The sequence below is a fragment of the Hippocampus zosterae genome, chromosome 5 (genome assembly GCF_025434085.1).
Source record: "Hippocampus zosterae strain Florida chromosome 5, ASM2543408v3, whole genome shotgun sequence".
Classification (NCBI taxonomy): domain Eukaryota; kingdom Metazoa; phylum Chordata; class Actinopteri; order Syngnathiformes; family Syngnathidae; genus Hippocampus; species Hippocampus zosterae.
Window position 1 is genome coordinate 17734866 of NC_067455.1, and position 11290 is coordinate 17746155.

The 11290-nt window shown below is 41.6% G+C and overlaps 1 protein-coding gene across 2 annotated transcripts; it reads left to right on the plus strand.

The window, feature by feature from the left end:
- The first annotated feature begins 380 nt into the window (after positions 1-380).
- Positions 381-11290, plus strand: LOC127601381 (protein Jumonji-like). Of its 2 annotated transcripts, none has more exons than XM_052066577.1 (8): positions 381-608; positions 1495-1611; positions 3203-3824; positions 4559-4694; positions 4967-5133; positions 6340-6450; positions 7903-8129; positions 9342-11290. In XM_052066577.1, the coding sequence occupies exons 2-8, from the start codon at positions 1567-1569 to the stop codon at positions 9642-9644; spliced, it is 1611 nt and encodes a 536-aa protein (XP_051922537.1). In that variant the 5' UTR covers positions 381-608; positions 1495-1566; the 3' UTR covers positions 9645-11290. The 2 variants fall into 2 exon arrangements, with proteins under 2 accessions (XP_051922537.1, XP_051922538.1); XM_052066578.1 differs by having other exon boundaries at positions 381-556.

Genomic DNA, 11290 nt, shown 5'->3' on the forward strand with positions numbered 1-11290 from the left:
TTTTTTCTGAAGAATTGAGTGATTCCATAATTTTCCCCTCTGCTTGTTCCAAACAAGTACCTGTTATTGACTACCACATTTCTCTTGAATTCTTTTCGTGTTTTCAAGCCATGTGTCATGTCTGTGATGTGCTTTTTTTCAATTTAATTAAACAACTGGATGAACATCCTCTGAGCCGGGTGATTCCATCATTTTTGTCAGGGGTTGTAGTACAGACAATTATTACAGACTGGTAGCCTAGTCAGATGGTACAAATATACACCAAAACCAAGATATGAAAATATATATTGTCGGTATAAGCGAGGTTTTAAAGCGAGGCATGTTGCTGTCATTCAATCGAAATGACGTTAACGTTGGACTCAGCCAGGAGAGGAGGCCACGCCCACTAGGGGAGACCGGAAGAGAGTAGCCTTTCACATGCGCGCGATGCTGCACGCGCAACCAGGCCGTGTGAGTGCGGAACCTTCACACGGACGAGCCACATTTGGTGGGGGCTCAAATGTGTCTTGTTCCAGGGTGGTCAGTGAGGGTCTGTCTGCTACCGCTACAAAACCAAGTGGGCGCTGGGCTCACGATGTAGCACCACTAGCCCGGTTTTCCTTTTCGAGGTGGGTTATTTGTTCGGCCCATTGTTTCATCCCTGCTTTGTTTAACGACTGTGAGCAGATTTGACCGCACACGTTCGCTCCAATGTAATCCACCACCCTCATCATCCTGCATTATTAGATTGCTCGGGGTCCTATCTGGACGGACGTGTAAATCGACATCAACACTTACCGTTACGCACGTCGATGTATACTGTACCATAGAATGGATGTAGTGAGGACGCTGATGGCGAATCTCTACTTATCTGTGGTTACGTTATCGTAATGCAAGTGCAATTAAAATGACCAAAGTAACCTATTGCAGTGATTAACGATTCCATACTCTTGTATGAGACCTATCATAAAACGTTCTCCCGTTGAATCAGTCAAGTGTTCATCGACACGTAGTTGCTCACATCGTTTAAAGCTTGTGTTTATTTTGACTGCAAAGTCGCTGCCAAAATCCACTTTAATGATTGAAATCAGCTATTAATAATATGTGGTTATTTTGACTGCGAAGTAGGATTTCTCCGCGGACAAATCCGGTAATGATCCGGATTGGGACAGAAGTAATGATCCAAATCGATATCCGAATTAAAGTCACACACTTTTCCCCCCCTTATGTACATGTTTTGAACATTTACGGGACCATTCTTACCCACAAATATGACCAAGTATTTAATGACCAAATATAAAAAAACACACAGCAATGTGGAGACAGCACTTAAAATTTCCACAGTGACTGTTCTGTTTTCTCGACTAAATTCAAATGATACAATACAATAACATTACAAAATTAAACACACTTTCTCCAATTCGTATTAAAAACTGAACGGAAGTGATAGCTACATGAATCTCTATTTTTGATTTTATATTAATATTACAAGACTAATCGTTTTTCTTTTGTCAGGACACAAGATTTCCACATTAGCAAAATAAGCAAAGAAGAAGAAGCATCTGTCATTCATGTCAGCTGTGCAAGATGAGTACAGACAGACCCAAACGGAATATCATCAAGAAGAAATATGTGAGTAAAATGTATATGTACTGTATACTGCTATAGACACATACTATGCTTGTGTATAGTGTATAGCAGAGTCAGTATCAACGCAAAATTACCTTGACATTTAGCTTCAAAGATCTCTGTTGCATTACACAAAACTTCTAGATCGTCAAGCTTACTAACTGATTTTAGTAGAACACACCTCTTACAGTCGCTGGCGACAAGATTAGATCCAAATCAAGAACTCGACTACTCTGGAGAGAATTCTAAATTTTGAATAACACTGTCAGATTTACTATACGCAAGCTTAATGTCATGGTTGCACTTTGCAGCAGTGTACAACGGAACAAACTACATTCAACGGATAGATATTTGTTGTATTTTGATTACGTCATCGATCAAAAAGTGTGTAGTAAATTGTCATGCACCACTTCCTAGTATTACTTCTTAGCATTTTTTTAAAATCAGATGCCAGTAAAATTTTCCGATTTTTTTTGTGCTGATTCTGAATTTGCCCTCGTCTTTTTCCCTAGCACATCAGTTTTCCATAATAATAATAATAATAATAATAATAATAATAATAATAATTTAACAACAATATTACAGGGTTCGAGACTAACTTTTTGCACTGTTTGCACTGGTGCAAACAACTTTTTGTCTTGGTTGCACCAGTACAAAAGTTAGGTGCACCAAAATTGTCGACTGCATCACAATCAACATCACAGTTATACAGGTATAGCATTATCAAAGGGGGAAAATGTTTACACAATATTGACTTATTGCTGTTTTATTTGGGAAGATATTTGTGCATTTTAATTATTTTGTAGCTTGTGACCTTTAATGTTCAGAAAATGAATAAAGCTAATCTCCACGTATTCAACCACTATTTCCGATCACATGCAGGTAGATTTTTTTTTCCTGAAACGTCAAGAATAAAATATATACAGTACGTGTTTCAAATCAGCATCAAAAATAACTCTAGGGACACATAAAGCCACTTCTAATTAAAATTTCCTGTTCAACATTGTTATTATATAGTGTAATGAGACAATCATATTGACAAATAAAAGATTTGTGTTAGATCAGATTAAATACATAATCCAAAACGTTTAACATGATTACTTGGTTTGGAGGTTCAGTGCTTTTGTTGACAGTTTTCAGAAACAGCATTAATTGAATGTTTCAGTTAATTGTAAAATTGTACTTAATAAGTTAGACATATTTGATTGACTAGCAACCAGTAAAGGCCGATTCACACAGTGCCAAGAGAAAGTATTCCAGCTTCCTGATTTCAGATTTTTGGTTCATGATAATGAAAATCCTGTGGCGGGCAATCAGTTCACACTCCGACGCTCAAGCGCTCTTGAGTTAACCAGCAGGATAACCTCCTGAAACGTATCAGCATGTCTCCTTCGGAATGAAAATTGGTATATATGCAAAGAAAGAAATCCAAAACAAGGAAAAAAAGCAAATGCTTGTACATAGCCGCGTGAATTGAAAGAGTTTGGCTTTTATCTTTCTCGTTATTGACGCCAACAATGTACAGTAGGTTTTTTTAATGTAAGGTTGTTGAAGAACCCTCTGTGATGTTTATGCATGTCGTTTGGCTCTGTAGGACATCAGTGATGGAATGCCTTGGTGTGAAGAGCGTCTGGTGCGCAAAGTTCTTTTCCTCTCCCTCAGGGAATTCCGAGACACACGCCGTGCCACACACGGACACTTACCTGCACACGGGCACAAACGCAAGCATGTATCGAAAGCAACACTTTCACATGAACCACAAAAGTCAATTCAAAAGCCCCAGCAACAAAGAGTCTCACACAGACTGCAAAATATGCAGAAAAAAACCCACAGTCTGGAAAAAGCTCAAGTTAAGACAAAACAGCATCGTGATCATGCCAACAAAGTGCAAAAATCAAACTTGTCTCAGGATACGCATTCACGGAAAAGTAAAAATACTCATGCAGAACAGGGCATGCACCCACAACGAAAAATGTGCCGAGAAAAAACTGCGCAGCACACCAGCTTTCAAGAACATTCAACCAGGACGTTACGGTCACATAAAACGTCAAAGTCATCATCCATGTCCAAATACACAAACACCACGAAAGAACCACAGCGAACTCAGCACAAGAATTCGGTTGAAAATACTAGGCCACCCAAGAATGTGCGACCACTCGTGAGGACTCCTGTTGCAGCCAGGAAACAGACGTCACACTCTCCCAAAGGCATCAGGGGTCAGTTCCTGTTCTACTACTTCCATTTGATTGCTCAGTCTTAACGCTATTGGGAGAAACTAACAATGGTAATGGAACTGACATCAATATCGTGTCATTTTACAGCCAAGCTGTGAAAACTGATTCATGGTTTATGATCTACAATCTATACAATTCTTATTTCATTTCATGATGTGATATACCTGTAGAGTGCTGTCAAATGGTATTTGCACCCTTCCTGATTTCTGTGTTCTTTGCATATTCATCACATGTAAAGGTTTCAGTTCATCACACCCATTTTAATATCACACAGAGACTACCCAAGGAAATACATCATGCAGTTTCTAAATGCCAATTTAATTTATTAAGGCAACCAAAACTACCTGTCCCTATGTGAAAAATTAATTGAGCTCCTTGTTAAATCACAAAGTATCTGTGACTTACGAAAGGGGAAAGCTGAGTTCAATTTCACAGGCAACACCTTCGTATCGCATATGTCGGCTGTCAGACAAAGAGAATTAGGCTACAAGATTTCAAGAAACAAATGCATTATACCCCGATCCGAGCATTTTGTATTTCCTTGGCTTGTCTCGGTGTGATATTAAAATTGGTTCGAAGAACTGAAATCTTTGTATGTGGTAAATATGCAAAGAACACAACAAATCTGGAAGGGGGCAAATACTTTTTCACGGCACTGAAATAAAGCAAAATCATTGTAGGTAAACACAAATTCACATTTCAACCCATTGGTTTAGGTTCCCTGGTCAATGGCACCGGTCAGTGTCTGTCCTTGCTGTCAGGCAGCTCCAGCTGGAGTTGGTCCTTAAAGGCACGCGCGAAGCGCCACCCTGTCAGCCTCTTTTGTGACAACGATGACCCACATAGCGGAAGGTCAGCTACTCCTGAGTGTTTTTTTTAAAAAAAAGATATATTTATTGTTTCACGCTTGTGTGTTGGAAAACTTGAAAATGAGTCATCACGTTTTGTTTTGGGGTTTTGTTTTTTGCAAACAATTGTCATTATCCTGTGTGTGATACATTGAAAGAAGGTTACGGTCAGACCTACCTCTGGAAAGAATGGAGCTTTGATTATGCCAAAAGATTTTTTTTCCCTCATTGTCCTTGAATTCAGATTACCGGTAGTTTGTTTGTTTGTTTGTGTAGGCCGAGGTTGCAAGCGCAGAGAAAATTTGCCCAGTCTCCACCCAGCTCTCCTGGTCCACCACCGACATCAACACAGTGTAGGCACAACCCCAGCCTGGCAGTCGTCACAAGTCTCACCAGGTGTCGACCAAAAACTGAGGACTTCTTATCATTTCTCTGCCTCAGAGGTAAGTCTCCATGCCATTCATTGGCTCAATATCAATTAAATTAAAGACACAGTGTCTCTCTTTTTATTGCCGTCTCAAGTATTGCTGTATTGGATATCGTATATACTACCGTATATCCTTCTTTGCAGTTTATCTCCTGACAGGACAAACAGCATTGTTGTTTAGTGTTTCATCATTCAGTGCATCACATTTGGCACTTGGGCTATGACATTATGCACAGGCATATAAGTTTAGGTACGCTTGTAAAAATGTGAATAAATTGGTGCTAAGTGAACCAGGACAAAGTGTGAAGTCTAATACACACGAGGAGTATGTGTTGTGCTTTGGAGTGGATCAGTGTACCAAAATGTATGCGTGAACACAGACAAAGTCTGGGGTTTTAGCACCTGATCTGTATTTTAGCATCTAATCCAGGTGTCAAACTCACACATAGGGACTCGGTAGATGACAAGTGGGCAGGACTATTAAAATTATACCATACTCTGCTATAAATAACCAAAATAAAATGCCCTTCCTTTGTTTTGGTCTAAAGAAGCTCAAGAATATTAGGAAAATATTGAAATTTAATGAACATATCTTACAAAACATTTCATGAAGCACCTTAGATTTCCTTAGACAAATGTGCAATTTACTTTTATTATTCACATACTTACATGGCAACTGATCCCACTGATTGTACAAAGGCACAAAACTTTAACAAGTAATTGGTATTGAAAAATATATGAATGCATTTTGAAAAATATATGAATGCATTTTAATATTAAACAAGATTTAGAAAGAAAGGATTTTTAAAAACCATTTACACATGTGCATATAAAATCTAAATGTAATCCCTGCCTACGCCTTACAAACTAAGGAGAGTGCTATTAAATGTGTAAACAATAAAGTAGTCACATGACCTTGACAGCGTATGCTGTGTTGGGTGTGTCTCAATGACAGACTGAGGCTGCTGTTGTCTTCTACTCTGATTAAAACAGTGTGTCCCCTAATGGATACTCCATGAAGTGCACCTTATTAAAATATTCATTCAGTGTCTTTTATGCATTTTTTTTCACTTTGAAATTATCCTGCGGGCCTGATCGAACCTCCTTGGGGGCCGGTTCCGGCCCACGGGCCGTAACTTTGATCTGATCATTCTGATGCTGTTCACTCCAGTGCACTGTCACGGACATAACGAAATGAAATCATTTTTCTCTGTGACCTTAGGTTCAACAGCATTGCCAAGAAACATGATCTTGAGTGGACGGGATTTTAATTCACGTCTTTCCACACGCCCCCAGACTGTCGCTGATAGGAAGAACACGATCACACACGCAGGTGCCCTCCTACTTTTAAAAGTGATAATACTGTTCAAATGTAATTAAAGGAGTTAAGAAAAAAATGTTTTGGGGAGTACATAAACCCACTGAAACCCTGTGCCTCCCACATTATACATTTCTCTCTTAAGCATCAAGAGATAAATCTGAACAAGAATGACAATGCATCTTTTAACTTTCTATTCTGAGCATTGTATTTTATGTCATCATCCATCCACTTCGGTTTATTCCGGGTCGGGCTTAAGATAAGATAAGAAAATCTTTATTTGGCTCACAATGATGAAATTCCCAATTTTCAGCAGCAAAATTATGAAAGAAAGTAGAGGGAGAAAAAGTATATCAATAAGTCTCTCGCTAAAGGAGGTGCTCAGTGCTGTCAGGGTGGCCCAGTGCAGCGTGGAGGCCCAGACTTCCCTTTCTTCAGGCACTTCGTCCAGCTCCTCAGGGGGATACCAAGGTCTTCTCAGACCAACTGGGAGACATAGTTTCTCCAGCGTGTCCTGGGTTGTCCTTGGTGGGCTATGCCTCAGCACCTCACCTGGGAGGCATCCTGATCAGATGCTCGAGCCACCTCATCTGCCCCCTTTCAATGCTGAGGAGTAGCGGCTCAACTCTGAGACATTCTCAGGTGACTGAGCTTCTCCCTCTCACCTCGAAGGGAGAGCCCAGACAACCCGCCGAGGAAACTCACGTTGGCCACTTGTATTAGGCATCTTGTTCTTTCACACAGCTCATGACCATAGGTGAGAGCAGGAACACAAAGCGACTGGTAAATCGCTAGTTTCGCCTCTCAACTCAGCTTCCTCTTCCAATAATTGAAATCGTGGAAGCTTGTGGTCAAGGTTTTTGCGAGCGAGCGCATGCTCTGCTCGCTCCGTCCATCCACTTGAATGAAAGGTGGCCAGCCGTAGCTCTGCTTCGGATGCTGGAGCGTGATGACGATAAGCTGGTGACAGCAACTCGTAGAGGCGGAATGAGTGAGGAGCAACGAATGAATAAGACCAAGCTCTCCTTTCAGTATGAATGAAAGCTTGCTCTCATAATTGAATAGACCTGGTATGTGGTGTGTCCCGCTTGTGAAAATCTTAACACCGACCTCCCCTATTCCATTCACTGGTATATTCTAAGGCCTGACAGATTTTTCTTCAGCAATTTTCTTCAGCGCATTGCCGATTTTTGCCAGGAAGAAATTCGATCTCACTGATTAATCAGCAGATTAATTAAAGTTGTTTAATTTCACACTTGATGGATGGTCACTGGACAAACATTCCAGGGACCCAACTTTTTGTATATAAGAAAGCAATTAAAAAGTCACTTTGTTAAAAGAAAAAGAGTTGACTTATAAAGACAGGTGGGAAAATGAATGCAATAACAAAAAAGCCCGAGTGATTCTTGAGCGGTCAACTAGCATGCTGATGGGAATGTATTTTGTCTTTTGTGTGTCGTCTTATAGTGCGTCCAGACTGTAGGTCTCTGAACTTTGGAGGCCCTGACTCCACGGAAGGCAGCTCCCTCTGCCATCTAACTGCTCCGGCACAAAGGAGAAGGGAAAGAGTGAGGAAGGAGGAGGCAGGACAGAGGATTAAGAATGAATGTATGGAAGCTGGCAGGCGAGATGAAGTTTCAAAACACCACCTGAGACCTAGACACTTCTCCATACAGCTCAGAAGGAATAAAAAGGTTTGGATTTTTTCATTTCGTTTCTGTTTCTGGAAGATGTCTAGATTGTCGCGTTGAGATGGGTCTGTCTTCGTTGTGGCCCGAAAAACTGGAGGGAGAAACATTTCCCATTGTCTTCACAGAAGAATTGAAACAGTGTTTACTGTTGATGTTTATTTATGTATATTTTAAACCTCAGACAACTCATCTTGTTCTCTAAGGGACAATGTCATGTCTAATGAAAGTAAGCAACCAGTAACCCCGCTACATCTACTGAGGAACCGCCGCTGAGTATGGTTTTTATTATATTGACAAACAGCTCTGCTTACCTTTTGGTTTTGACTTGAGTGTTTCAGACAGTGGAGTTTGGCTGTGACCTGAGAGTGTCACAAATTCACGGGGCGGAGGAGGGCTGAGAAACTTGGTGTGACAACGGTTATTATGGACATTTATAAAATGAAGACTTGCTCGTACACAAGCCTGGTTTATGTGGAGCCTTATAGTCCGATTAGAATTGTGTTAGAAGACCAAACCAAATGAAAATGTTCCATACATACACCTCAGTCAAAAGAAACAGGTCCTCGTCGTTTTTGCCCTCTTTAGTCCATGTTCTCTCTCTGAAGTGGTTTTTGCCTGACGTTTTGTATGAGCTGACACAGGGTCATTTGCTCTTGTCAGCTTTTATCAATCCTTTGAAAATGTCCAAGGCAAACATCAGCATAGTGAGCAATCGCCCTACTGGTGAACATTTTTTCTGGGTGATTGACATTTACGTAAAACTCTCAGAACGCGTCATGCCCCGAGGGGCGAATGACGAGGACGCTGCATAGACAGATCTATCTACATGCATAGACACATACGGTAGAAGTCCCTCTTAGCCAATGCGATGCCACGATGATGCTCAGTAATGGCCAATGACAAAGCAGCTATACCTATAGGTATGTTGCGTTCAGGAAACTCGGAGCTGCGAGAAACACTGTATTTTTACCTTTCGTATCTTGAAATTTCTTTCGTAACGAGACAATATTTTCCTTTTGAGGCGTTTCGTAACTTGAAAATTTCTATGAAATGACGTTCGTAAGTCGAGGTACTGCTGTATATGCACGCCCTAATTAGTCCCATTAATTCCCACGGAAAGATTCCAACTTTGAAAATTCCCAGAATTTGTCAACCCTATTTTGAGGTAACTCGAATGCAATATCACTGTGTTCAAATGATCTTTCCATGTTCCAGGTCTCCAAGGTTTCCAGAGTTTCTGACCAAAGCACCTCCTTTGTCAGATCTGTTTCAACATTGAAACCTAAGGCAGGGGGTGGCGGCCAGCGATCTCCAAGGCCCAGCAATACCTGTAAATTAAGGGGCCACTCCAATAACCGACCAGAAGTCAAGAGCAATCACCTCTCCCAACACAGCAACCACCAACTGCCTCACAAACAATGCCTAACAGTTTGTAAGTTCTACAGAAACCCCAAGACTCATCGAGGTCTTCAGAACTCAGGAAAAAACCAAGCAGTGCACCAGCTCAAATGCCATTGACTACTAACTTAGCCACCAGACAGCTCAGCGAGACCGCTGGGGTTGTGAGGTTGTCTCGAAGAAAAAGAGGCCTCCCACCAGACGGTAATCCAAGTCCTGCCAATCATTTTTCTACCGACAATCCATTCAAGAAGTGCAGTATGCAACAGTCCAATGGGAATGTCCGACTGGATAATGACTACTATAACGGTGAAATGGAGGCTAACTATAAGGAAGATGTTCAAGTAAAACATGCTGTCCAAAAGGTACGAAGCGCTGGTAGCCTTGATGCAGAGCTTATACAAGACGCAGGTATCGGCGAGGTGAAATTAATGAGGGACAGAGATGCAACTGAGGACACACCGAACAGTGTTAATGTGGGAGAGTTTGGCTCGTCAGCAAGCATCACTACTCTTGAGGTCAAAGATAAATCTGACCTTGGTCCAGTCAGTGAGGTCATGTGCAGAAATGTGAGAGAAAAACGGCTCCAGAGGAATTTGACAGTGGGGTCCGCTCCAATCTCCAAAACAATTCCTAGGATTACCGTTATCAGAGCTGCGGGACACACTCCTGTTCCTAAAGCTCTACTCAACTCAGTGACATCACCCTACGGACATAGCAAGCCACCAGCCAATAATTCTGCCAAACACGGTCCAAAGGGAACGAAAAAAGGTGCTAGCAAAGACATTGTCTCATTCATTTCACCAGCCAGCAGCTGCTTTGTCGATGATTCCAAATGTGAATCATCCAAAGGCTGGACTGATGACTCGACAAAGGATGGTAGCTATTCTGTCACTTCCAAGGGCTCTACAAAATGTCTTAGGCAGATCAAATCTACTACCTCAACAGTTAAAACGAGGAGCAGTCCTAGAATCCTTCTCAAGCACTAACAAACACCTGATCTGTGGCTCAACGTGTTTACAGATTCACTGTTTACTCTGTTAAGATTTAATGTCATGGAAATGATAAGTATGTAATGTACACCCACAGCATCTAATGATCCCCCCCCCAAAAAAATATATCTTTATCTTTTAGCCATGGGTTGTCTATACCGCTTATCCTTGTTAGACTCCCGGGTGAACTGGCGCCTATCCCACCTGACTTTTGGTGGGATGCGGGCTACACCCTGAACTGGTTCCAGCGAATCGCAGGGCACCCAACCGTTAGAGTCGTCAAGTAACTTTACGTGCATTTTGGAGGAATGTGCAACGAAGTTGGAAGACCATGAGAAAACCCACACAAGCGGGAAGAACAAACAGCAAACTCCCAACAAGAAGGCCAGAGCTGAGATTCGAACTTTGAACCTCAGAGCTGTGTGGCAGGAGTGCTAAAACCTAACCCCCACCGTGCTGCCCATGAACTAATATATTTACGTAATGTTATAAAATATAGGATTACTTCACTAATTCCTTTTATTAACAAAAAATACAATTTCAAATCGTGCCTCTGGATTGGCAGACCGGGGTGGTAGTCCCTCTTTTTAAAAAGGGGGACCGGAGGGTGTGTTCCAACTACAGAGGGATCACACTCCTCAGCCTCCCTGGTAAGGTCTATTCAGGGGTGCTGGAGAGGAGGGTCCGTCAGGAAGTCGAGCCTCAGATTGAGGAGGAGCAGTGTGGTTTTCGTCCCGGCCGTGGAACAGTGGACCAGCTCTACACCCTTAGCAG